Source organism: Notothenia rossii (genome assembly GCF_949606895.1).
Source record: "Notothenia rossii genome assembly, chromosome: 6".
NCBI classification, from domain to species: domain Eukaryota; kingdom Metazoa; phylum Chordata; class Actinopteri; order Perciformes; family Nototheniidae; genus Notothenia; species Notothenia rossii.
Genome location: NC_136909.1, coordinates 54,328,327 through 54,352,762, shown reverse-complemented (window position 1 = coordinate 54,352,762; position 24,436 = coordinate 54,328,327). Strand labels below are relative to the sequence as shown.

At 41.6% G+C, this 24,436-nt stretch overlaps 2 protein-coding genes across 8 annotated transcripts in view; one reads left to right on the top strand and one right to left on the bottom strand.

Annotated features, from left to right (window-relative positions):
- hspa12a (heat shock protein 12A) overlaps positions 1-24,436 on the top strand; it is a 189,493-nt gene that overhangs the window by 115,785 nt on the left and 49,272 nt on the right. The window lies entirely within an intron of this gene.
- LOC307043530 (zinc finger BED domain-containing protein 5-like) lies at positions 20,287-22,521 on the bottom strand. The gene is made up of 2 exons (XM_079688030.1): positions 21,203-22,521; positions 20,287-20,964 (listed from the first exon to the last, which is right to left on the bottom strand). The coding sequence occupies exons 1-2, from the start codon at positions 22,493-22,495 to the stop codon at positions 20,488-20,490; spliced, it is 1,770 nt and encodes a 589-aa protein (XP_079544156.1). The 5' UTR covers positions 22,496-22,521; the 3' UTR covers positions 20,287-20,487.

The following is a 24,436-nucleotide window of genomic DNA, read 5'->3' as shown; positions in this document are numbered from 1 at the left end:
ATATATATATATATATATATATATATATATATAATAGGTAGGCTCAGCAGACAGACCGTAGTGCAAAGATAAAGTGTCACATGATTATCCCTCAGGCTGATTTTGGAAAAGGACATTAACCGGTGTTTGGTGTTTTTCCCTTATTTATCTAAAACAAATTACATGATAAATTACTTGTGTTTATGTGTGTAAGACTTGTGTTTCTGCCCCTGCCATTGCTGCACAAGGTTGCAACATTGTAGATAAATTCAACCACCGACACCTGTCTGCTCTCACATTCTTCTATTCTGCAAATTTGGGGTGGGATATATATATATGTATGTATGTATATACAGTATGTATATATACAGTCTATGGGTGGGACACAATAAATAAAGCTTCGGCAGTTTGTTTGTTTTATTGCACACTCAAGACATAACAATAACGGCATCACGCCGCTCAAGTAGCTTTTGCGAACATCGCTCAAAACATTTGGAGTTCTGTAGAAGCTGCTGCATCCCGTCCTCAGAGTAAATTCGCCGACACTTCCTCATCATTCCACCGCTCCGGTGTTGTAGTACGTGTGTTCATAACTGCTTTAAAGTACAAAAACACTACTCGCTCAGGTGTGGATGTTGCGAGGAAAAAAATGGCTGCCTACAAAAAAAATTCAGAGTCTAACGGGGCGTGGTTTGCAATTCGCCCAGCCAATAGAAATAGAATAGAAATTGGCACTCTTTTATAACCAGGTTCGTACCACCTCTCTAACAGGGACTGAAAATGGCCAAAAGAGTTCCCGGCACTGAGTAGTCGCGGCGGTGTGAACGCGACATTATTTGTACTAACGGAACTAAAGAACCAAAGTACCAGGGAAAGTCCTGCGGTGTGAATGCAGCTATTGAAGACCTTTGACCGGCACTTTTATAATTTTGTCCTGAAGATTTAAACTTTAACGGACATGTTGACCTCCAAAACAAAATTCTAACGGAAACTCTGCCACACGGTTCCCTTGTCCCTTGGAAGAGGCGGAGAGGTGGGTGTTTTTCATCTGCTGGTGGCAAACCGGAGAGAATTACAGCAGGAGCACACGCTTGCCTCGGTGAGGGAGAAAAAGAGCCAGAGCCCTGCCTCTCCCCACCTCTGCTGCTAAATCCACCTTGGAGGATAAACAGAAGGGCAACCATGCATGTTCGTGAAGTCTTCTTCGCTGCTTTTGTTGTATTTTGTGGCGGAAGTACAGCGCCACTTATAGGCCCGGCATATGTACTACAGCGTCTCCAGCGTGTCGAGCGGTCTCGTGTGGACGGAAATGTTTCTGGTGCCGATTGCGTGTGGACGGAATTCACATAGACTTTTTTGATATCGAATTTGGTTTGTTTTCGTTACCGTCTCCGTGTGGCTATATATTACCCTATATTGGAAAGGGTGACCTGAGCTATGGGTTTCATGTGAACAGTTAACAGTGAGGCAAGGATGTTGTAATCCTCACAATAACAGTGATTCTGCATTTTTTTTTTTTATTAGGAACACTAAAACTATTACTTTCTCTGTTGAAAATAACTCGTTTACTCCCTGCTGCTGCAAATCAAGTTCAGCTGCAACCAAAAGAGTTAGGCTCTCAGAAAAGGTACAAAATGTACTTCATTTACATAACTGTTCAGTAAATGAAGTGTCTTCTGCATGCTGTTGACATCAGTGTGTGAATTGTGTGGGGGAAGGGTGGGGTGTCAGACAAATGATATTCGGTGGTGGGTGTTGGGGATTTAACACCCTGGCCATTAACTTTTCCATATAGTTGACAAGCCTAACTTATTATAACCTTGGGCCTCTGTAAAGTGGCTTACAAATGTTAGTAGTCTCAGCAGGTTGCAGTTTTTGGGCTTTATCTCAAATGTAGATGTGTATATGGTCCACTGTATGTCTTCCTGTTTCTCGTCTACACTTATATTACGAAAGTAATTAAATTACACAGAGGCTCTGTAGTCTGCACCAAGACGCCAACGTCAACTGCACAGGCCCCTCATGTTTGCACATGTAAAGAGCTGATGGTAATTTAGAGTTTCAGTCTGTTGGGATATAAAAGTGTATCATCTAACTATGATATAGCAATTCAATCATGTTGTGTAGTTGCATATTCTCACAACTTCCACGGCAATTGACATTATCTAATAAAATAAATGTATTTTTTAATTAATTTGGGGTTCATACATTTTGCATTGGCCATTTTTGTTAAGAGTGGAAAAAGGGTTGAATAGGAAAGTTATTTTTGAATTAACAGATACCGAGGGGGCAAAACCCAATTTTTTGCGAAATCAGACATGGAATGTTGTAAAAGGTTGTCCTCCAGAAATGATATCTAGGACCTCCAAGGATCACAACCTGGGTGGACAACCCGGTCAACTAGCTACTGGAAAGCTACAGTGAGAGTTCAAACAATGCAACCCCAATATGAAAAAAAGTCATCAATTCTGTCTGGATCAGATGCCATCATTCTCTTTCTGATTGAATATCTCTGGGACAGTTCATGGTAAAGAAAAACTGAGCCAACCTATTGAAAGAGCAGAACATAAGCTTTCAGGTGATGCCTTGGTTAAGCATGTTCTCAATAAGGCCACTAGATTAAACTGTGCCTTTTTTGTCTCTCCAAAGCGAAATCCATTTCAAGCAATGCACTTGTGGTCCTCTGGATTGTTTGCTGTGTTCAAAATGGGTAATAATTATAATAATAACAATACATTTGATTTATATAGCGCTTTTCCTGGTGCTCAAAGCGCTTAACAAGCAAGTAAAGAAGAAAAATAACAACAAAAGTAAAAAGTGCTAAACTAGGTGGAATAAGGGTGAGGGGTTAGTGGATTAGGAGTTGAAGGCAAGAGTGAAAAGGTGAGTTTTGAGGGATTGTTTGAATGATGTGAGAGAGTTGGCAGATTGGAGTAAATGTACTTAAAATATTATTTCTATATAACATATTGAAGGGTTTACATTAATATACAGAAGGTTTACTGCCGATGCTAATTTGAATTGATTCAATGTTTACAGATTTTCCAGCAAGTGAGAGGATTTTAAGCTAGCTACAGATGTAGCGATTCATTTCAGACAGTTTGAAACGCGAGGGCCGTGATTGGTACGTGATTGGTACGTGATCTGCCCTCGCTCAAGGGAAAAGCTCCAGCTTGACTTGAGACCGCCCCCGTGATAGATAAATGAAATTATAATGAAGCCAGCTGCAATGGATTATTGATCCACTAGGGGGTGCAGTGGGGTTCCACACTGGAGCTCATGTGAAATAAAGTCAGATACAGTACGCTGGATGTACAGCGGAACTTTGTTAAGATCAATATGTCACGGATATCATACTCTGTGCTAAATAAGAGACACGTAATCATTTACAAAACATCACCATGTTGTTATTTAACAAAATAATGTTGTTTAGTCGAAAAAAACGAACAGGAGGAAATGCAGCCCGGCTCACGATTTTTAATCCTAATTTAATCATCATCTTCACCACGATCATTTATGTTTATGTTCGCCGAATTGACATGAAATCACTGACACATATGAATATACAGTATTCAACTTAATTAAAACCTTATTAACGTGCCTAAACTCAGTAATTCACTAAAAATATTTATATTTTAATGGAGCCTCGTTGGCAGATCAGGATCCCAAAGTGTAGCGGAGGGATCCTTATCTGCATGACGGGTGCTATTTTCCCCATAAGGAACAAGTCGCTGCAAATTATCCCGCTTATTACATGGCCACATTCTCAACAAAGTAACGACATGACTCCCAGTATTAATTGAAATGCTTTTATGGATTTAGAAAATGTTTTTATTGATTTAAAAAATAGTTGTATGTATTGATTTAAATTGACATGCATCCGCTAAGAAAAATAATCCGTTGTTACCGTTTTATAAACAGTCTGAATGAAACGGCAGCTCTCAGCTGTGTATTTACACAACTAATGGCCCATCAACCACATTTCTCTCCCCCCCCTCCCACCCTGATCTTTCTTCTCCAGCAGCTAAATTAACTGTAGGTTACTCTGAGTGACCATAGACTGTATGTGACAAGCTTACAGTTAGTGACGTAACAACACCATAAAAGCTGGTGGGTTGAAAGCAATACGGGAGGTAAAAATAACTAGAACAATTGTGACTTATTTATTGTGGCTTTTATGTTTTTAGGTATAAAAGGTTATGTTATTCAGGCTTATAGTTCACCCTTCTCTAAAAGCCTTCAACAATGACAATATTCAGAGTAATTTAATAAATCCTTCCAACACACATTGTAAAAAATAGCCTACTGTAAGTTAAGAAATCATTCCAATATGTACATCTTCTGATGTAACAACAATAACATTATAAATAGTAACATAGCTGAACATGGTATTGCACATTTAGCTTTGAGTGTTACTGACCTGAGATGTTTTTATTACACGAATTAAGGTGACTGAGGCTTTTTAACATACAGGGATGCAAACTCATCAGGTATGAAAAAGGTGACAAGGATCCGAGCCCCCGGCTCCCCCACCCCACAGAATATCGGCTTTAAAATGAGGAATAACAGAGGATTTTAGCAGAACAACTAAAGCAGCAGTGTTAATAATAACAGAAACGCCAAAGAGTCACATCTAATAGAAATATATAAAAGCATTTATTTTAAATTGTGTAGCAGTCAGTTTATAATTTTGGCAGCACTGTTGAGACTTTTGAAAATGTATTTTAATGCCTCTGTGCAAGGCTTAAGTCTTTCTATCTTTATAGCCACATGGTGTAAAGTAACTAAGTTCATAAACTCAACAAGTACTATAATTGGGCACAATTTTGAGATACTTGTACTTTATTTAAGTATTTCAATGTTTTGCTATTTTGTTCTTCTACTCCACTACAGTTCAGAGGTACATGGTGTACTTCTACTCCCCTACATGTATTTAATACCTTTAGTTACTTTACAGATGTGGATGAATGATGTGAAATATAATCAAGTGTTAAATCAGACTTTAGTTCCACCTGGAGTAAATCCACAAGCTACCCTGCAGTATACAAAGTAATTCAAACTAGCTGCACCTTTACCAGCTTTGAGAACACTTTCATGATCAATCATTATAAAACATATCATATATATTATTCTTTAATGGACCAATCTGCACAATGACTACTTTTACTGTCGCTCCTTTAGCTATATTTTGATGATAATACTTTTCTACTTTTACTTGAAAAACATTTTGAATGCAGGACTTTTACTGTAACAGAGTATTCCTACACTGTGGTACTATTACTTTTACTCAAGTAAAAGATCTGAGTACTTCTACTTTTACTCAAGTACAAGACCTGAGTACTTCTACTGTTACTCTAGTACAAGATCTGTGTGCTTCTACTTTTACTCAAGTACAAGACCTGAGTGCTTCTACTTTTACTCAAGTACAAGATCTGTGTGCTTCTACTTTTACTCAAGTAAGAGATCTGTGTGCTTCTACTTTTACTCAAGTACAAGATCTGTGTGCTTCTACTTTTACTCAAGTACAAGACCTGAGTGCTTCTACTTTTACTCAAGTACAAGACCTGAGTACTTCTTCTTTTACTCAAGTACAATATCTGAGTACTTCTACTTTTACTCTAGTACAAGATCTGAGTACTTCTACTTTTACTCAAGTACAAGATCTGAGTACTTCTACTTTTATTCTAGTACAAGATCTGAGTACTTCTACTTTTACTCAAGTACAATATATATAATTATACCACCTCTGTTTATAGCCTATGAAAAAAACTATTAGAAATAGAAGGCTAAAGCTAACGTTAGCAGATAGTGACAATGTATGCTAGCTAGCTAGCTCAACGATTCCTTAAATAATATTGCCACAGAAAAACTTTTCAGTTCACATCACGCTCTGCCGCTCCGACAGGGAGCTCTGCTCTGAACACCTGAACGGCCCGTTCTAACAGCTGTTCACCAGCGGCCCAGTCTGTGCCACAGTGACTCCGGACGCACAGTTAATATTAACGAACGCACCCGTAGGTAATGTAGCTGCTGAAGCTAGACCATCATCTCGGAGCAGCAGAGCCTTATTATACATCCATGAGCAGAGCCGACAGGCAGGAAGACTCGAGCACACAGCTCGCACTTCATTATAATATATAAAAAAAGAACACCATGCGTGTCATGATGGCACATAACAGCTCACGGCCGCAGATTACTCCGGGTCCCAGACCCCCCCATACCCCAAAAATATTTTTATTGCAGATCTACATGAATCCCACACATGTCTTATTTTGGATTCAAAACGGCGAATTTCGCCGAAAGGTGATAACTTTGCATCACTGAACATAGACAGAGCACAACTGAAACATAAAATCTGAGATGTAACAACATAATACACTTTGTGGGGATGCTTGGGATGTGAGGAGTGAGGGTCACGGCTTAGAACGGGCGTGTCGCCTGGCAGGACAGGAGAGTGTGCGCACCAGTCTGCCTTGATCTATGAATTCATGTCCGTGACACTCACTGCTGCCCACAGCTGTTTTATAGAAGGAAAACCTCCTTCACTTCATGAAAGTGTTTTAACCACACACACCTCTACACACACATGAAGGGTGTTATTTTCCCCATAAGGAACAAGTCGCTGCAAATTATCCCGCTTATTACATGGCCACATTCTCAACAAAGTAACGACATGACTCCCAATATTAATTTAAATGCTTTTATGGATTTAGAAAATGTTTTTATTGATTTAAAAAATAGTTGTATTGATTTAAATTGACATGCATCCGTTAAGAAAAATAGTCCGTTGTTACCGTTTTTTAAACAGTCTGAATGAAACGGCAGCTCTCAGCTGTGTATTTACACAACTAATGGCCCATCAACCACAGCTCTCTCCCCTCTCCCCCCCTGATCTTTCTTCTCCAGCAGCTAAATTAACTGTAGGTTACTCTGAGTGACAAGCTTACAGTTAGACACAACACTGTCAATGCAAGTGACCCTCAGTTAGTTTACTTTTATGTTCAACTGCTAAATTCGTTACTGATAAAAAAGGGCTTCTACTGTACCTAATTACCTTAACACTAGAACCGCCAGAGGTTTTTGTATAGGCCTACCTAAACCCGTCAAATCCCGCTATTAGAATGCAATTTTTAACAACATATGGTGCTACATAACACACTTTCAGGAAAAGTCACGGACTGGGAGACTTTAATATTTTATTGAAAAAAAGTTACATTGCACACACACAACACACATCACACAAATTGACCCGATTGGCGGTTCTAGTGTTAAATAAACTTAATGAAACCAGTTCAATACTCATTATTCTTATCATTCTTTATGAGCGCCGAAATAGTCTTAAAATCAGATCTGTTTTTTAAATGAAATCTGACGGCAGGCAGTTAGCTCTGATCACCTATGACAAATGCGCCGCACTTAATCGCTGGCCATTCAGCCACAGACACTGCTCGAAATGGGGGGGAGCCAGGGGAGCTTGGCTCCCCCGAAGAGGGAGGGAGCTCCCTTGATGGCTGACTTTGAGATAAATAGGGGGAGCCCAAAACGGTCGTGCATATTTGTGTCACACAGATTAGAAATGTTGAGTTTCTGTAAATAACAGTTCTTGAAATAAACAATAGTTATTGTTCATTACAGTTTCTGAATATTTGTTTTATATTTGTGAATATGTCTGGGTGTTGCCATCTGTACGTGGCGGCACTGCATTCTTACTTACGTTGCTATGGTTACGGCGTTGATGCCGGCGCGGTATTTGAAATGTTCATATTGATATTTTGTTAACTCTGGCTTTGTAATAAAAAATATGGCAAAACGAAAACAGCCAAGCGTCACAGCTTTTGGATTCACAAGCAAAGAAGCGAAGGAGTCTAAAAATGACAACGTGAACGGAAAACAACTTTTAGTTGGCCGGCTGTAAGCGGCGTTAGGGTCGAGCTTGACAGCTCCTCACCGAGGGAGAGGCCTTCCGATGCAGAGCCTGAAGAGGCTTCAACAACGGCCACAGCCGCCGGCGTAGTGACACCGTCTGTAGTAGTAGCAGAGTGATTTTATAGCAATTGATCGAATCCGCGCAGCTGCGAGTTGAGTAAAGTTAGAACGATATTGGCAGATTCGGATTTCACGGATCAATAACTGATGAACAAAACGTTATTCAGACACAAATGACGTCTCCTAAGTACCGTGGTAAGGTCGACAACTACAATCACATGTTGATAAAAAAAAAGGCAATGTGCGCCGTCACATTAAATTGGTCTCTTTCCGCAGCCGGAGAAGAAACGAGTGCTCAGTGACCGTCTGCAAAGTGCAACACCGAAAAAAGAGAATACAATAATATTCAATCACTTCACTATTATAAAGTATTACTACCAAACTCACTACACACATCAATAGTCTCCTGATGCTCATACTACAGCAGAGAGTTTGGAAGAATGTGCTTTTGAGTAATGTTGGGGAATATTTATAGTGTAACATCTTCAATAAATATGGCATCCTCTTCAATCACTTCACTATTATACAGTATATTTCTACCAAACTCACTACACACATCAATATTCTCCTGTTGGTCAGACTACAGCAGAGAGTTTGAAAGAATGTGCTTTTGAATAATTTTGGGGAAGATTTATAATGTAAAATCTTCAATAAATATGGCATCATCTTCAATAACGTTACTATTATACAGTACATTTCTACCTAACTCACTACACACATCAATAGTCTTCTGGTGGTCAGACTACAGCAGAGAGTTTGGAAGAATATGGTTTGGTTTTGATTTCTTATATTGACAAATCCAATGGCTCCATCATATAGATCAAATGTAACCTGAAAAACCTAAGGAATATGTCAACATAAGTGTTATTTTCTATAATATACAGGTGCAAAACAATAATTTCATTTACACAGTATTCATTTTTTATTTTTCTCAACAGGAACAAGAAAAAAAGGGAAGCTTATATTCTAAATGTATTGGTTAAAAACAACACAAATGTCACCAAAAACTGCATGATTATAATAACGCTGGAAGTTGCCTGTAGACACAGTTCAGTCTCCTTTCTCAAGCCTACACTACTAAAGGGATGCAAATACTTTGAATAATCAGTTTCACTCACCTTTTTTCTCTCTTGCCTGGCCATCTGCTCTTGTGTGTCGTCTAGGATTACACCCATGATCCAGGAGGTATAGACGGTTTTTGAAAATGATGCCATGATTTTACATTATAAATATTCACCAAAATTATTCAAAAGCACATTCTTCCAAACTCTCTGCTGTAGTCTGACCAACAGGAGACTATTGATGTGTGTGGTGAGTTTGGTAGTAATAAGCTGTATAATAGTGATTGAATATTATTGTATTCTCTTTTTTCGGAGTTGCACTTTGCAGACGGTCCCTGAGCACTCATTTATTCTCCGGCTGCGGATAGAGACCAATGTAATGTTTCCAGTTTGGAGGACAGCACATATTGGCTTTTTTTTATAAAAATGTAGTTCGTTGTCAACCTTACCACGGTACTTAGGAGACGTCATTTGTGTCTGAATAACGTTTTGTTCATGAGTTATTGATCCGTGAAATCTGAATCTGACAATATCGTTCCAACTTTACTCAACTGCTGCTGCGCCAGTCAACAGAGCGTGCGTGTGATATATTTAGTAGCAGGATGTGCACTGAATGATAGGGCTCCCCCGAAAGCAAATCGGTAATTCGAACACTGGCCACAGAGCTCCCTCTATAAAAATCAAACTGTAGACGGTGTGAAAGCACCTATTGTTTTAAATAATGGTCGGAATGTGACCTGTGAGCCTTCTGAATTACCGTGGGACAGACAGCACATTCTAAACTAAAATGTTCAATCAATAAAGTAACATCTTATCTTATCTTAATAATATCTACATATTAATAATAATAATAATAAATCATACAGTATGTGTCCGAAAGGGAGCAGGAGGAAGCAAACACAAAAATATACAAAAAATATACTGCATATTAAAGCAAACGATTGTAAAGGTAAAAGTATGAGCATAACAAATAAAGAAGTGTAATGTAAACATTTACATTATTATTATGATTATTTAATATATAAAGACTATATATTATTGAATTACAAGATTAGATATACTTTAGTTGATCTAAAATATCGATGTGTTCAAATGCTCTTCAAAACACAACTGAAAGTCCATGAAACTTGTCTTTCTGTATTTGTGAATGAAGCGCCATCTCCTGGTTAAAACCTGAAATTGAAAATCTGGCAACGCCCTCTTGGAAAATAGTGGGAGGGCTTAACATTCCTCTATACTGGTCTTAGGCAGGTCGTAGGCAGGAAGCTGTAAACTGGAGTCTGAAATGAAGTGCTACATATGTAGCTAGCTAGCTAGCTAACCAGCACTGTTACTGTAAACTACAATTCTTTAATAATTTGTAAATCAGTTTTACATTGTTAACATTTAACAACCTATTAATGATGCATGCCCACTTAACGGGAAGAAACTCAGCTAACAGACGATAATAATAATTTTTACCTAAACGGAACACAATTCCAACACCAAGCATCTAAATCGTCTAAAACGATAATTGTATTACTTCATGTTATCTGCACAAATGACATGTCATTATGAAAGCTGAGATTCCACATATTCCAATGGTATAAGTCTCATCACTGTACGACTGTATGTCTTCCCTTTGAGGTTTCAAAAGTTGTGTTCAAGGGCATAAAAACACTGCTAAAGGTTAATCCAATGTCTCTGTGTCACTTTGAAATGAGGTGTATCATTGCTTTGATAACAAGATTATTCATATACCCCTTTTTGTTGTAAAAAATACTCATTCATTCTGGGCATGTCATTTTCGAGTCTGAGGCCCGACAAATAGGCACTGTGTTTAAGAGGTTAAGTAGCAAGAGGAAAGGCTATAGTGAGTACATTAAGACAGACTGTACTGCATATGCTTAAAATATTCTAATTTCTATAAACTTTCTATTGTAATCAGTAAATTGTATCTACTACTTTATTATTAAGTGGTATTGGCCTGTCAAAATAGTAATCTAAGCCTGTAGGAAGATGACAAGCCAGCTGAAGAAACGTGTGGCATACATTGCTATGGCACTGAAGCAGTAACCATGTAAGAAGAGCTGTGAAGACAAAACCTCTGACTACAAAATGTGTCTTATATGTCAAGAACACTCTACGATAGACCTGTACTGTATTAATCCATCAACTATTTCAAAGTTTATAAAAGCCATGAATGCTAGACAAGACGAGGTCTTTCATAGACTGCATCATGCGTCTGCAGAAGAAAAATGGTTTGAAGACAGAACACCAAAGTGGCACCGGAAATGTCGAAATTGGTACTTAAATAAGAAGAGCTACCAATATGTTGAGAAGAAACGTCTTGCTGATGTGAGTGCAAGAGCAGGAGATTTGGCTGGTCCAGGATGTAGCTCCTGACAACATACAGTCAGGTTCACCAGGCGAAACACTAAAACATTTAAAGCCAAAAAGAGATGTGTCATCTGCAATAAACAGTGGCTGCGGGGAAGGAACCGAGTTGAAAGCAAATAAGCTGGGCAGAGATGACATATTCCTGAGACTGATTGGGCAAGGTCATTACATGGTTGCCAATGATATAGCCTACCACAAACCATGCATGAGCAACTTCAAGGCTCAGCGCGTTCATTCTGGAAAGGTTGCGCTTTATACTGTTGCATTTAGTCGCCTTGTGGAAGAGCTGGAGGCTCCTCTTTTCCATGACCCGTCAGGATTCCTTGTGAAATCATTGCGTGACCGGTACCGAGAAATTCTGAGGGAGCTTGGTATCAAAACGGCAGATCAGTACCGATCGACTACACTGAAATTGAAGCTGCAGCAACACTTAGGTGGACGTGTTTCAATACTTGACCATACTTGTGGTTCACGCTTCATATGTGCATCAGCTGTACCCCTCGGTGATGCCCTTGAGAAGCTGAGGCGACTAGAAGCCACTACCTACCACTTATTCAACCAGACACGTAGTAAATCACTCATTATGATGAATAACAGATTGGGGCTTGGGATCAGTTATGAACGTATGCAGCGTCAGCTGAGAGCACAAAGTGAGAAGGTCATGCAGCAGGTTGAAACTGATGGTGTTTACGCCCCAGAGATCATGATGAAAAACAGCGAGATCCCCCATTTGTTTGCCATGGATATTCTGGACTGGAAGATGAAGACACTGGAGGGTGGGAGTTTTAATGCCACCACTGCAATCATAATTGAAAACCAAAAGATTGTGCGGGTCCAGGAGGGTGCCAGACTCCCCACTTCTACCTCTGATAAAAAGAAGACTCTCTCAGATGTTACTGACCTACCTGCTCCCATGTGACATGTCTCCGCTAAAGACAGGCAGAGGTCCAGGTCACTTGAGCATATTGAGAAGTTAGAGAGTCTGGATACTTCCTCAGATGGTACAGCTGAAGACCTATTACTTATGTTTGCCGAGCAAGAATGGTTACAACTTCAGAGTTGCTGGATGCTCCTCCAGATGCAGAATCAGGACTGCCTGGCTTTTCTGCCTTCTGTGCAGACCTCCACCCACACAGACCGGCCAGTATCATTGGCTATCTTCCTCTCATCCCAGCATCTCCAACTGATCCTGCTGTCCTGAAAGAAGAAAGGAAATGGCTGGTCAAGACATCGCATGCACTGGGAGACAAGTATACCATTATCATTGGAGATCAGGCTACATATGAACTCGCAGTCGCCATCAGCGACAAGCCCAGAGATGAGTTCTGCAATGTAGTCCTGCTGCTGGGGGGATTTCTCCAAGCTCATAACTACATGTTTGCAAGATCATCAGGGATGCAGGTGCAGAGGATATTCTTGTTGCAGCTGGTCTGTTTCAGGAAGGGACAGCCAAGAAGATGTTTGGTGAGAAGGCTACTACCAAACCATGCATGCTCTCAGAATCCTCAGTGAGGCCATGTGGCGCTTGTACTGGCAAGCATTTGAGGCATGTGCAGCAGACAGAGAAACACAACACTGGCAGTCACAAGTAGAACATGTTGTGAAGATGTTGTTTGAGAAAGACACCACTGCTACTGAGAAGTTAGAGATCATCCAGATGTCACGTCCACATATATCAATCCTACAAGAACAGATTTCCAGGAATCTCTGAATGAGCACCCAACTGCAGTTTCCTGGTCAATCTTTCTGGAGATATCAGACATTCTCCACAGGTTCATCTACTACCAGCGAGAAGGTAACTGGGCAGGACATTTCTGTGAATCAGCACGAATGCTACCTTACCTCACTGCAGCAGGACACTACAAATATGGGCAGCAGTCTTTGTCTCTGTATTTGGCTGAGATTAAGAAACTGCCAGAGACAGCCACAGAGGCACATGGTCATGGCAGCAGTGGAGACCAACCCATTCACGACAGCCACACCATCCCTGATAAATATATCAACTGGTGAGTGTGCAGATCCCACAGTCAAGGACAACCTGACAAGTGTGAAAGCAGCTGGTTTGAAGGCATTGTCAGAGTCACTGTCAAGTGACCAGAAGAAGACAAGTGTTGTAAAGCTAAACACCTTACATACGCAGGATGAAACCAAAGAAGTCTGGCGGGAAAACCTCTGCACCTGGCAAGAGCAATGAAGTCACTGCCCTTCTGCGCATGACCCAGATCATTGCCAGTGGTGGAGAACTCAACATTGTTGACTTCATAGGCAACCACGAGTGTAGTGACCTTCCCCCATCACTCTTCCAGGAAGATGGCAGTATGAGAACAGGGACCAAGGCAAGCCTTGTGATGATCTTGAAATAGAAGACCAAAGTAAGCAGCATCCCTGATCTGCCCCAAGAATGCCTCAAGACAGCAGTAGTCGTAGATGCCATGTCCACCATACGACACTGGTCTTTCCACACAGGTGAAGGATTTGGAGTGATCGCTGAGCGATACAGGCACCTGCTGCTGATTGATGTGCCTCTTGGCACTGACATCATACCCTTCTGTTGTGACACATACAGTACAACCAGCCTCAAGTCAGCTGAGCAGGAACAGAGATATGCCAGATCCAAACCAGCGAAAGTGTATGAAGTCAGTGAGCAGTACGCAGCTCCGGATCCAAAGAAGTTTGTTGCAGTGTCTGCTAGCAAAGCAAACCTGCTGAGCTTTCTTTGTGAGAAGTGGTGTGAGGATGAACAACTTGAACTTGGTCTTGGCCCCACTCATCTCTACCTGGGTGGTGGATTCAAAGAAGAGACGAAGAGTGTGGTGCTCACAGCAGGGTCTGTTATGGATGTTCCTGCTCTTGAATCAACACAGCAGGAGGCTGACACTAGGATCTTTCTCCACACTCTCTACAGTGTCCAGAATGAGGAAGTTGACAGAGTTGTCATACATGCCAATGACACCGACATCATTACCACACGCCTGTACTATGGTGCTACGCACCTCAGCGATCTAACAGAGCTGTGGGTGAGAACAGGCCAGAATGCATACCTGCCTAAACATAAAATGGTTCTGGTGCTGGGACCTTCACAGTGTTGTGCCATGCCCTTCATCCACAGTCTGAGTGGTAGAGATACCACTAGTTATCCATATTTCACTGGCAAGAAGGCATGGTTCAAGAGCAGCATGAGTCTGGACATACCTGCACTTGAAGAGTTTGGTGAGAACCCTGCCGATGCCATAACAGATGACCTCCTCAATCAGGCACGAGACCTCACCATCACTGTGTATACATCCAAAGCTGATCACTTTGAGGGTTTTGATCTGGAAAAACTGAGAGCATACAAGTTCCTGAACAACAAATCAACGCTCCTAAAGCTACTACCCCCAACAGAGAATGCATTTCTACTCTGGCAACCATCATTGACAAGAACGCACACATCGCCAAGCCAGAAATCCCCCCATGCACAGAATTTGGATGGTCAATGGATATGTAGTTCCGGTGCCATCTACAAAGCCAGCTTGGCCTGTGTCAATGAACAAGACAATCTCATGTGGATGTCTCGAGGGCTGTCAGAAGAACTGTTCCTGTGCAAATAATGCAGTTCCATGCTACATAGGGTGCCGTTGCCAAGGACTGGCAACCAAATGCAGAAGGATACACACTGCCACACTTGAGAGCAGTGACAGAAGCTGTGACTCCGAAAATGAATAGAAAGCAAAAAGCTTTCTGGGACACTACCAAGAATACCACCATGTGTACATTGAAAACATTTGTACTGTATATTCAGTGTAGGTTACTTTTTCCCCCTTTCTTCTTAAAACATTCACATTTTTCTAGTTCTGGGCCATGTGAATGATTATTTTGTGTTGAACTTCTGATTATTGTATCATATCTGTTGATTTGTAGTTAATAACTAAGAAAAGAGTATGTGAAAGTGAAATAAATGTTTTGCCACCAGGAATTTTGTTTGTTTTTGTGAGTAATATCCTATTTTGATCATGAAATAAAGACATTGATTTGCACAAATAATATAAGGGTATTGATTTGACATTAAGTTGAACTTAATGTCAACTTCCAGATAAGTTTAACTCAGTTTGCCTTGTCCTATAACTTAGAAAACCTTAAATTAAAGGGTTTTGCAAAGAAAGTGGCGGCCATTTTGAATTTCGCTGCCTATAGCTTTCCAGTATGTAAACTGAAAAATCTGTAAACATTGAATCAATTCAACTTAGCATCGGCAGCAAGCCTTGTGTATATTAATGTAAACCCTTCAATATGTTATACAGAAATAATCTTTTAAGTATATTTACCTATTTTTAACACAGCAAACAATCCAGAGGACCACAAGTGCATTGCTTGAAATGGATTTCGCTTTGGAGAGACACAAAAGGCACAGTTTCATCTAGTGGCCTTATTGAGAACATGCTTAACCAAGGCATCACCTGAAAGCTTATTTTTCTGCTCTTTCAATAGGTTGGCTCAGTTTGTCTTTACCATGAACTGTCACAGAGATATTCAATCAGAAAGAGAATGATGGCATCTGATCGAGCCAGAATCTTTGACTTTTTTCATATATGGGTTGCATTGTTTGGACCCTCACTGTAGCTTTCCAGTTGCTAGTTGACCGGGTTGTCCACCCAGGTTGTGATCCTTGAAGGTCCTAGATATAATTTCTGGTGGACAACCTTTTACAACATTCCATGTCTGTAAAATGACCATTTGTCTTACTTAGTTTCTAGGTAAAGGTGGGAAAGTCACGGACTGGTAACTAGTTTATTCAGATCAGTTCAGTCATCTGGTAAAAAGAGCTCTGCAAGGCTTTTAGTAACTTACAAACACATTGACATAAAACTGTGTATTTTACACGAAACACTATATATGTATATTTCATATTAAAGAAAATAATGTCATAATCACTGCCCCCAGCTGACCAAAGCAAACAGCATATAAATGCGCCATGGCTCAGAGTATTAAGAGGAAAAGGAACTGCAGGCAGTGTAAGCATGTGTGTGGTGGGGGGGAGGGGTGTCTATGGAGGAGTGGGAGCTAAAGGATGGGGGAGGGGCTACACAAAGGCCATCAGATAGGAGCCGGGAAAGAGGGAGGAAACAGCACTCATTTGGAGAAAAAAACACGTGAAGAAGTACTTTTGGACATTTCTTAGTAATACTACCACACATACACTACTTACTCACTTTAAACAATACAAGTTATATCTTAGATGCAGGCAAACAGGAGCTCACAAGTGGCAATTGGATGGCACAATCTGTGTTAATGTTAGATTTAAACACCATTGTATTACTACCAACAGACAGTAGATATTTGTGTACAATCCCAAGATATTGAAAATACAAATCACTGTTGGAAATTGCCTAATATTGCGGACTGAAAGCCACATGACCAAATAAACCTGCAGATGCACCTCTAACTATACTAACCAATGTGAAGCAGACACATTCTAAACCGTCAATTCAATACCTTTGTAGAATCTGAAGTTTATACAGCAGCCTCCTGAGTTATTAGAAAATCAAAATCAAATGCTTAAAAAAAGCAAAAAGCAAATCCAAGTCAGCTTGTAGAGATACTGTATGTCTCCTTAAAATGTGAAGCCACTGCTAAGCTATGAATACTTTCTCACTGTTGAATAATTCATTGCTCTTTAAATATGCACACACCCAGAGAAAAGCATGGCTGCAGAATCAGATCTGAAAGATGAAGGTATGTGATTTGATTTAAGAACACTGGACACATCAAATACCAAAACTCAACTATTTCATATGTGTTGATCACTACAGATAAGGACATGTTGACGTGGATGACCGTGCAGTACCAATCTGCTCTGTTCTACTTTTGGTTAAGTGAACTGTCTACACAGTAATGAGGGACTGAGCAGAGCTTTTGCTATTATCAGGTTTTCCATTTCAGGCAGGCAGGAAGGAAAGCCATTGTTCAGCAGGGTTTTAAAGCATTTCCTCAGAGTGACCGAAACGCTTTGCCCTCTCCAGGAACTCGCTCTGTTCATTGTTTTATACAAAGGTCTTTGTTGCAATGAAAATGCCCCAATTGGGTCTTTTAAAAATCTCAGTCTGGCAACTTTCATGTGGAATCGACTTGACTTGACTTGAGACAGATGACTCGAAAGGACTTACGTTTTTTTAATTACATATTTGCATTTGTTTTTGTATTGTACGGAGCCCCTAAAGGGCAATGAAAAAAAAAAAGATACTGTATCTCGTTCGCAAAGTTCTGTTGGAGCGCCAAGTAGGAAGTGGAGCACACAGGAGACAACCGTTTCATTGCAGACTGTAATGTTTATGTTGGGAAATGGCAGTGCATACATTATTTTATATATATATTTCGAACTCGGACTCTCATTCACTTCATGAAATTGTTACAGCACCAGGAGGCAGCGGGACGTGTAACTCCGCCTCTGAGAAGTGCAGCACCAGCGCCCAAAGAGCTGTGCCTTTTACGCAACGCCTTCACTGTGTTTACTTTCATTAGTACAGCTAAAGAGCGACCGCTGGCTGCTAAGTTTTAACCACACACACCTCTACACACACACACACACACACACACACACACACACACACACACACACACACACACACACACACACACACACACACACACACACACACACACACACACACACACACACACACACCTCAACACACATCGAACTGCCCGATTAATCCCCCTATTACTCGTTTTATGAAGGAGATGTCCGGTCACCAAGGCGCATGATGTGTGTGTGTTTGTGCTCTGCTCAGTGTGTGTGTGTTCGCTGTTGTTGTGTGTGTCCGACAACGGCATTTGATTTCAAATTAGCATGAACAGTAATTTACACACATCTGGCCAACTCCATATGTATATGTGGGTGTTCCCAAATGAAATACATACGTTTAATCTTAATGTCGCACTGTCTGCACACAAACACACACGCACGCACGCACGCACGCACGCACGCACGCACGCACACACACACACACACACACACACACACACACACACACACACACAGACATATCATGCGTTCTGGTACATACACTATTCCGTTGTATTGACTTTGATGCAATATTTATTTGTGCACAGACACACTGAAACCAATAGAACAGCTGTACAAGAGAGCTATCAAGGTGTTTGACAGAAAGCCATATTCATACCACCACTTTACCATCCTTGAAGAACACAATTTCTTGAGTTTTGATAATTTTAAGTCTTTTAAAAGTATGTGTTTTTTTTATAAATGTTAACATGGACTAGCCCCCCCTCCCTTAGGGGAATTCATCCACAAAAAACACACTGGACGCTGCACTAGGTCGGAAACCAGAGGAGACTATGAAGTCCACCACAGACGGACAACTTTTGGACAAAATGTCCTCCCCGTTAAAGGCAGCTCATTGTGGAATAGCCTCCCAACTGAGATATGGGATTGTCCCACTCTCAATAGCTTTAAAGGTCAACTCAAAAAATGGTTGAGAAACAAACAGACGTGCAATCACCGCTAAATGCACTTTAACACAGGGGTATCTCCTCTTGCACTTTATGTAGCTCTTTTATCTTCTCTTGCACTTTACATATCTTAGCTGCTACATTGTACTGCCATGTGGTAAATACGTGTATGCTGCTCATGCTCTTTCTGCATATCATGTATTTATTTTGCCATGTACAGTGGGGCAAAAAAGTATTTAGTCAGCCACCAATTGTGCAAGTTCTCCCACTTAAAAAGATGAGAGAGGCCTGTAATTTTCATCCTAGGTATACCTCAACACAAAATGAGAAAAATAATTCCAGAAAATCACATTGTCTGATTTTTAAAGAATGTATTTGCAAATTATGGTGGAAAATAATATTTGGTCACCTCCAAAAAAACAAGATTTCTGGCTCTCACAGACCTGTAACTTCTTCTTTAAGAGCCTCCTCTGTCCTCCACTTGTTAACTGTATTAATGGCACCTGTTTGAACTCGTTATCAGTATAAAAGACACCTGTCCACAACCTCAAACAGTCACACTCCAAACTCCACTATGGCCAAGACCAAAGAGCTGTCAAAAGATACCAGAAACAAAATTGTAGACCTGCACCAGGCTGGGAAGACTGAATCTGCAATAGGTAAGCAGCTTGGTGTGAAGAAATCAACTGTGGGAGCAATTATTAGAAAATGGAAGACATACAAGACCACTGATAATCTCCCTCGATCTGGGGCTCCACGCGAGATCTCACCCCGTGGGGTCAAAATGATCACAAAAATCCCAGAACCACACGGGGGGACCTAGTCAATGACCTGCAGAGAGCTGGGACCAAAGTAACAAAGGCTACCATCAGTAACACACTACGCCGCCAGGGACTCAAATCCTGCAATGCCAGACGTGTCCCCCTGCTTAAGCCAGTACATGTCCAGGCCCGTGTGAAGTTTGCTAGAGAGCATTTAGATGATCCAGAAGAGGATTGGGAGAATGTCATATGGTCAGATGAAACCAAGATAGAACTTTTTGGTAAAAACTCAACTAGACGTGTTTGGAGGAGAAAGAATGCTGAGTTGCATCCAAAGAACACCATACCTACTGTGAAACATGGGGGTGGAAACATCATGCTTTGGGGCTGTTTTTCTGCAAAGGAACCAGGACGACTGATCCGTGTAAAGCAGGGGTTCTCAACCTTTTTTGGGCCAGCGCCCCCCTGTCCATTATCCAGGTCTCTTACAGCCCCCCATCAAAAAAAGTAGACTTATTTTCTTCCCTGAATATTAATGTTTTTATAACTAATATTCTGTGTTATATCATTTAAAAAGCATGTCACTGAATGCCAAATAATAGATTTGATTTAACTGGGCAGTTGGAATATCATTATCATTAGTTTACCAGAGAGCAGAAAATGCATGTGAATGTGAATAAAAATGATATTTATGAGTGTTAAACAAACTCAGACAAGAGCAGAGAATACAAACAGACTGCTACGGAACAGCAGCAATTTCACACATGTCCAGTGCAGAACAAACAGTAGGCTACAAAACTGTACATTAGGCCTACAGAACTAACAGGTCGGAAAGGTGTTGCATTTCGCCAAATTGCGGGGGGGGGGGAAGGTTAGTGTGAGCCCTGCGCTTGGTGGTTCTCTGCCAGTTTCTTCACCGCGGGTTGCAGAGAACTTAGTTTCAGTCGCAGTGCACCTGAGGCCGTCAAGTTCAAGCGATTGCGGTACTTGGACTGCATGTGGAGGACCTGGCTGAATCCCTGCTCCACGAGGTATGTGGTTGGGAAAGCCAGAAGAAGCAGCCTCGCTTTCTCCCAGAGAGCCGGGTAACGCTGAGAGTATTTGACCCACATGTTGCCCCAGCCAGAGGTGCGGAAAATAGCCTGGTTCTCATCGTCACTCTGGATGTCGATGAGATGCTCCTGTATTGCTGGCTCGCATTCCACCACGTCCGCCTGAAAGGGCTGCACCACCCAGGTGGGAACATCGAGGTCCAAAAGATCTCTGAAGCGGATCTTCAAGTCGGCATTCACCATCCTCAGGTGGTCTGTGTAAATGAGGAGGCGCTCATCGGTAAGAGCCTCAGACACCTGCAATGAGTATAACCAGGAAATTGTTATCGGTGCAGAATGTTACCATCCGATTTTAAACTGGTTATTTTATTGCTAATTAGTTTACTAATTGATGTTTCTTTATTCTCATAATACATTCAGAACATAAGTTATTTATACTAACCAGGAACACAAATATAGTGTTGCATAGAGTAGCCTACATTTATTACATGTATTATTTATTATTATCATTATTTAGTAGCCTAGGCTAGATCACCTTGGTCAACAGCGGGAAATGAGCAAACTGCCTCCTGCCTATGCTCTGCCAGTATAGATCCAGCCTGGAGGTGAGACTGTGGATGACCGCCTTGCTCTGGATCAGAGTAACTCCTTTTCCTTGGAGCTTCAGCGTGACTTCATTCATTTTGCCAAAGAAGTCTGCGAGGTACATGATGTCGCAGCGGCTGGATGACACCTGTTCCCAGAGTGCTGCATCCACCTCCTCCAGGAACTCCACGATGCTGTCAAACAGCTCACAAAAACGAGCAAGGCCGTTTCCTTTTGAGAGCCAGCGGACATCAGTGTGGAGAAGAAGACGCTCAAAGGTCTCATCATTTTCCTGACACAGCTGTCGGAACAATCTGTTATTCAGGGCGTGGGCTTTTATTTTGTTTATTGCCTTTACTGCAACATTGAGAGACTCGTGGAGAGGTGGACTTTTAGATTTGGCCACAAGGTTGTGGCGGTGCAAAACACAGTGGACTGTGAGGACATGCGGGACCTGCTCCTTCAGCAGAGTGGTGAAGCCACGGTACCTGCCAACCATGGAAGGGGCACCGTCAGTAGCACATTGATTGTTGATCGGGATTGACTTCTCCTGTAGATAAGCATCCAGTGCATTAAAAATGGTCTGGCCCTTGGTGTCTGTGACCAGATATTTGGAAAATAAAAATTCCTCAGCCATCTCCTGACTGTTGGAGGTGCTATAGCGGACATAGGCCATCAACAGAACATTGTTGTCAGAAGTGGTTGTCTCATCCAGCTGAATGCTGAATGGAGTTTCCCGCAGGATGGCACACAGCTGCTCCTCTGTATCAGCGCCCATTTCATCAATCCTGCGTGCTACGGTGTCATTACTGAGTGGGATAGATTTCAGCACCTGTGTGGGATCACGCTCCATCACAGTAGATATGACCTCTTTGATGGCAGGGAGTACCAACTTCTCTCCGATTGTGAACGGCTGCCCACATTTGGCTATCAGCAAGGAGATGTTATATGACGCTATTAGCCCGCTATCAGTCTGGGTGGTCTTCCTAGCGAAGAGACTGCTGATGGTGCTCCTACCATGTTTCTCTTTGAGGGCCTGGAAGAACGGACGCTCCTTATCTGCCTTATCCGGGTGGATCTTGGTAAGGTGCTCCTTTAAACGTGAGGGTTTCATTCCCTCATTGGAAAATACATGTTCGCAAAGTAAACACATTGGGAGTTGTGCATTAGTAGGAGACGGTATGAAGCCATAGCTAAGATATTCAATAGAGTACTGTCTGCATTTTATCTTTTTCGCGGCCATTTTGCTGATGTGATATGATTTTTGTTCTTTTATGATGCTAATATTTAGGGGGGGGGGGGGAGTGTCACGATATGGCGGCAAAGGCTAGAGGGCTAGCTGGTGACATGACAAGACATCGTGCCGGGAGCGGACCAGAAGTCGTTGTAATTTTGAACAAACAGAGCTCTGTGTGGAGCAGCCTAGCTAGCCAGCTCTTCCATGTCGTAGCAGACATAGAAACGGGTATTATTTTCATAAACTGACCACTTAGTTCGAATCTGTTAGTGGAATTTGTCATATCAAAACATATCAAAATTTAACAAAGTGACACAGATTATTAACAGTCGCGATCCCAAAATTGCAACGACTTCCGGTCCGCTCCCGGCTGCTTTTTGTAGGGTACGTTCGTAAATGCGCTCTGAGCGCTCTGAGCGCTCCGAGCGTCCCCGTTCCACAGTCCAGAGGGCTGCGCTCTGAGCGCTCACAGCTGGGTGCTCTGGCGGAACAGACGGGTTTTCCGAGCGGACTGACCATTCGTGCATTTACGAACGTACCCGTAATAACACTGCGGACAGCTGACCAATCGCAAGCAGAGTTGTGGTTTCCTATAGCAACAAAAGATGCTGACAGCTGCTTTTTGTACGGGAAAAGACGCTGTGGCCAGCGTTTTTCATGACAAAAAGACATTATGCGTGAACGCCCCCCAAGAACACCTCAACGCCCCCCTTTCAAAAATATTGCTTCCAGCGCCCCCCGATGTTCTCTGAACGCCCCCTGGGGGGCGGTACCGCCCCCGTTGAGAACCAGTGGTGTAAAGGAAAGAATGAATGGGGCCATGTATCGTGAGATTTTGAGTGACAACCTCCTTCCATCAGCAAGGGCATTGAAGATGAAACGTGGCTGGGTCTTTAAGCATGACAATGATCCCAAACACACCGCCCAGGCAACGAAGGAGTGGCTTCGTAAGAAGCTTTTCAAGGTCCTGGAGTGGCCTAGCCAGTCTCAAGATCTCAACCCCATAAAAAATCTTTTGAGGGAGTTGAAAGTCTGTGTTGCCCAGCGACAGCCCCAAAACATCACTGCTCTAGAGGAGATCTGCATGGAGGAATTGGCCAAAATACCAGCAACAGTGTGTGAAAACCTTGTGAAGACTTACAGAAAACGTTTGACCTCTGTCATTGCCAACAAAGGGTATATAACAAAGTATTGAGATGAACTTTTGTTATTGACCAAATACTTATTTTCCACCATAATTTGCAAATGAAGTCTTTAAAAATCAGACAATGTGATTTTCTGGATTTTTCTTTTTCTCATTTTGTCTCTCATAGTTGAGGTATACCTAGGATGAAAATTACAGGCCTATCTCATTTTTTTTAAGTGGGAGAACTTGCACAATTGGTGACTGACTAAATACTTTTTTGCCCCACTGTATATACCTGTCATGTTCATAAATGTTGTATGTGACGGGACTACGGATGGAAATTTTCTCAAAGCTCAAATCCGGCTCATTTACGTTTGAAAGCATTATTTTGTTTAAAATGTTCATCAATGTGCATTGTCCTGATTCAAATAAACGATTAAATGAAATGAAAATGACACAGTTAGGAAAACAATGAGACAGTGTCATACGGGAGCACCTTAGACAGACAGGGGCAGGAGGATTAAAGGGGACCTATCATGCAAAATGCACTTTGTGATGTATTTTATACATAAATATGTGTCCCCGGTGTGTCGGGGAACTCACCAGTAGCGTAGGCAGAAATGTACTTTAGGTTGGGCCTGTAAAAAATTGGGTGGGCCAGATTTTTCTTCTGCGCATCAGAAGCCAACAACAATCCCCGCCGGTACCGGTGGCAGATTACTTTTAGAATACTTTTGGAATACTTTCTTTCCCCGTAACAGATGGGTATGTTTTGGTGAACAGGAGACACGTATTTTACTGTTTTAATGGCTTATCAAGAG

Bases quoted from the DNA above. Each gene is read 5' to 3' on its own strand.
- LOC307043530 (XM_079688030.1), bottom strand. From the start codon at position 22,495: ATGGCCGCGAAAAAGATAAAATGCAGACAGTACTCTATTGAATATCTT. The intron at 20,965-21,202 runs GTGATCTAGCCT...TACTCATTGCAG, and splicing joins ATTTCCCGCTGTTGACCAAG to GTGTCTGAGGCTCTTACCGA.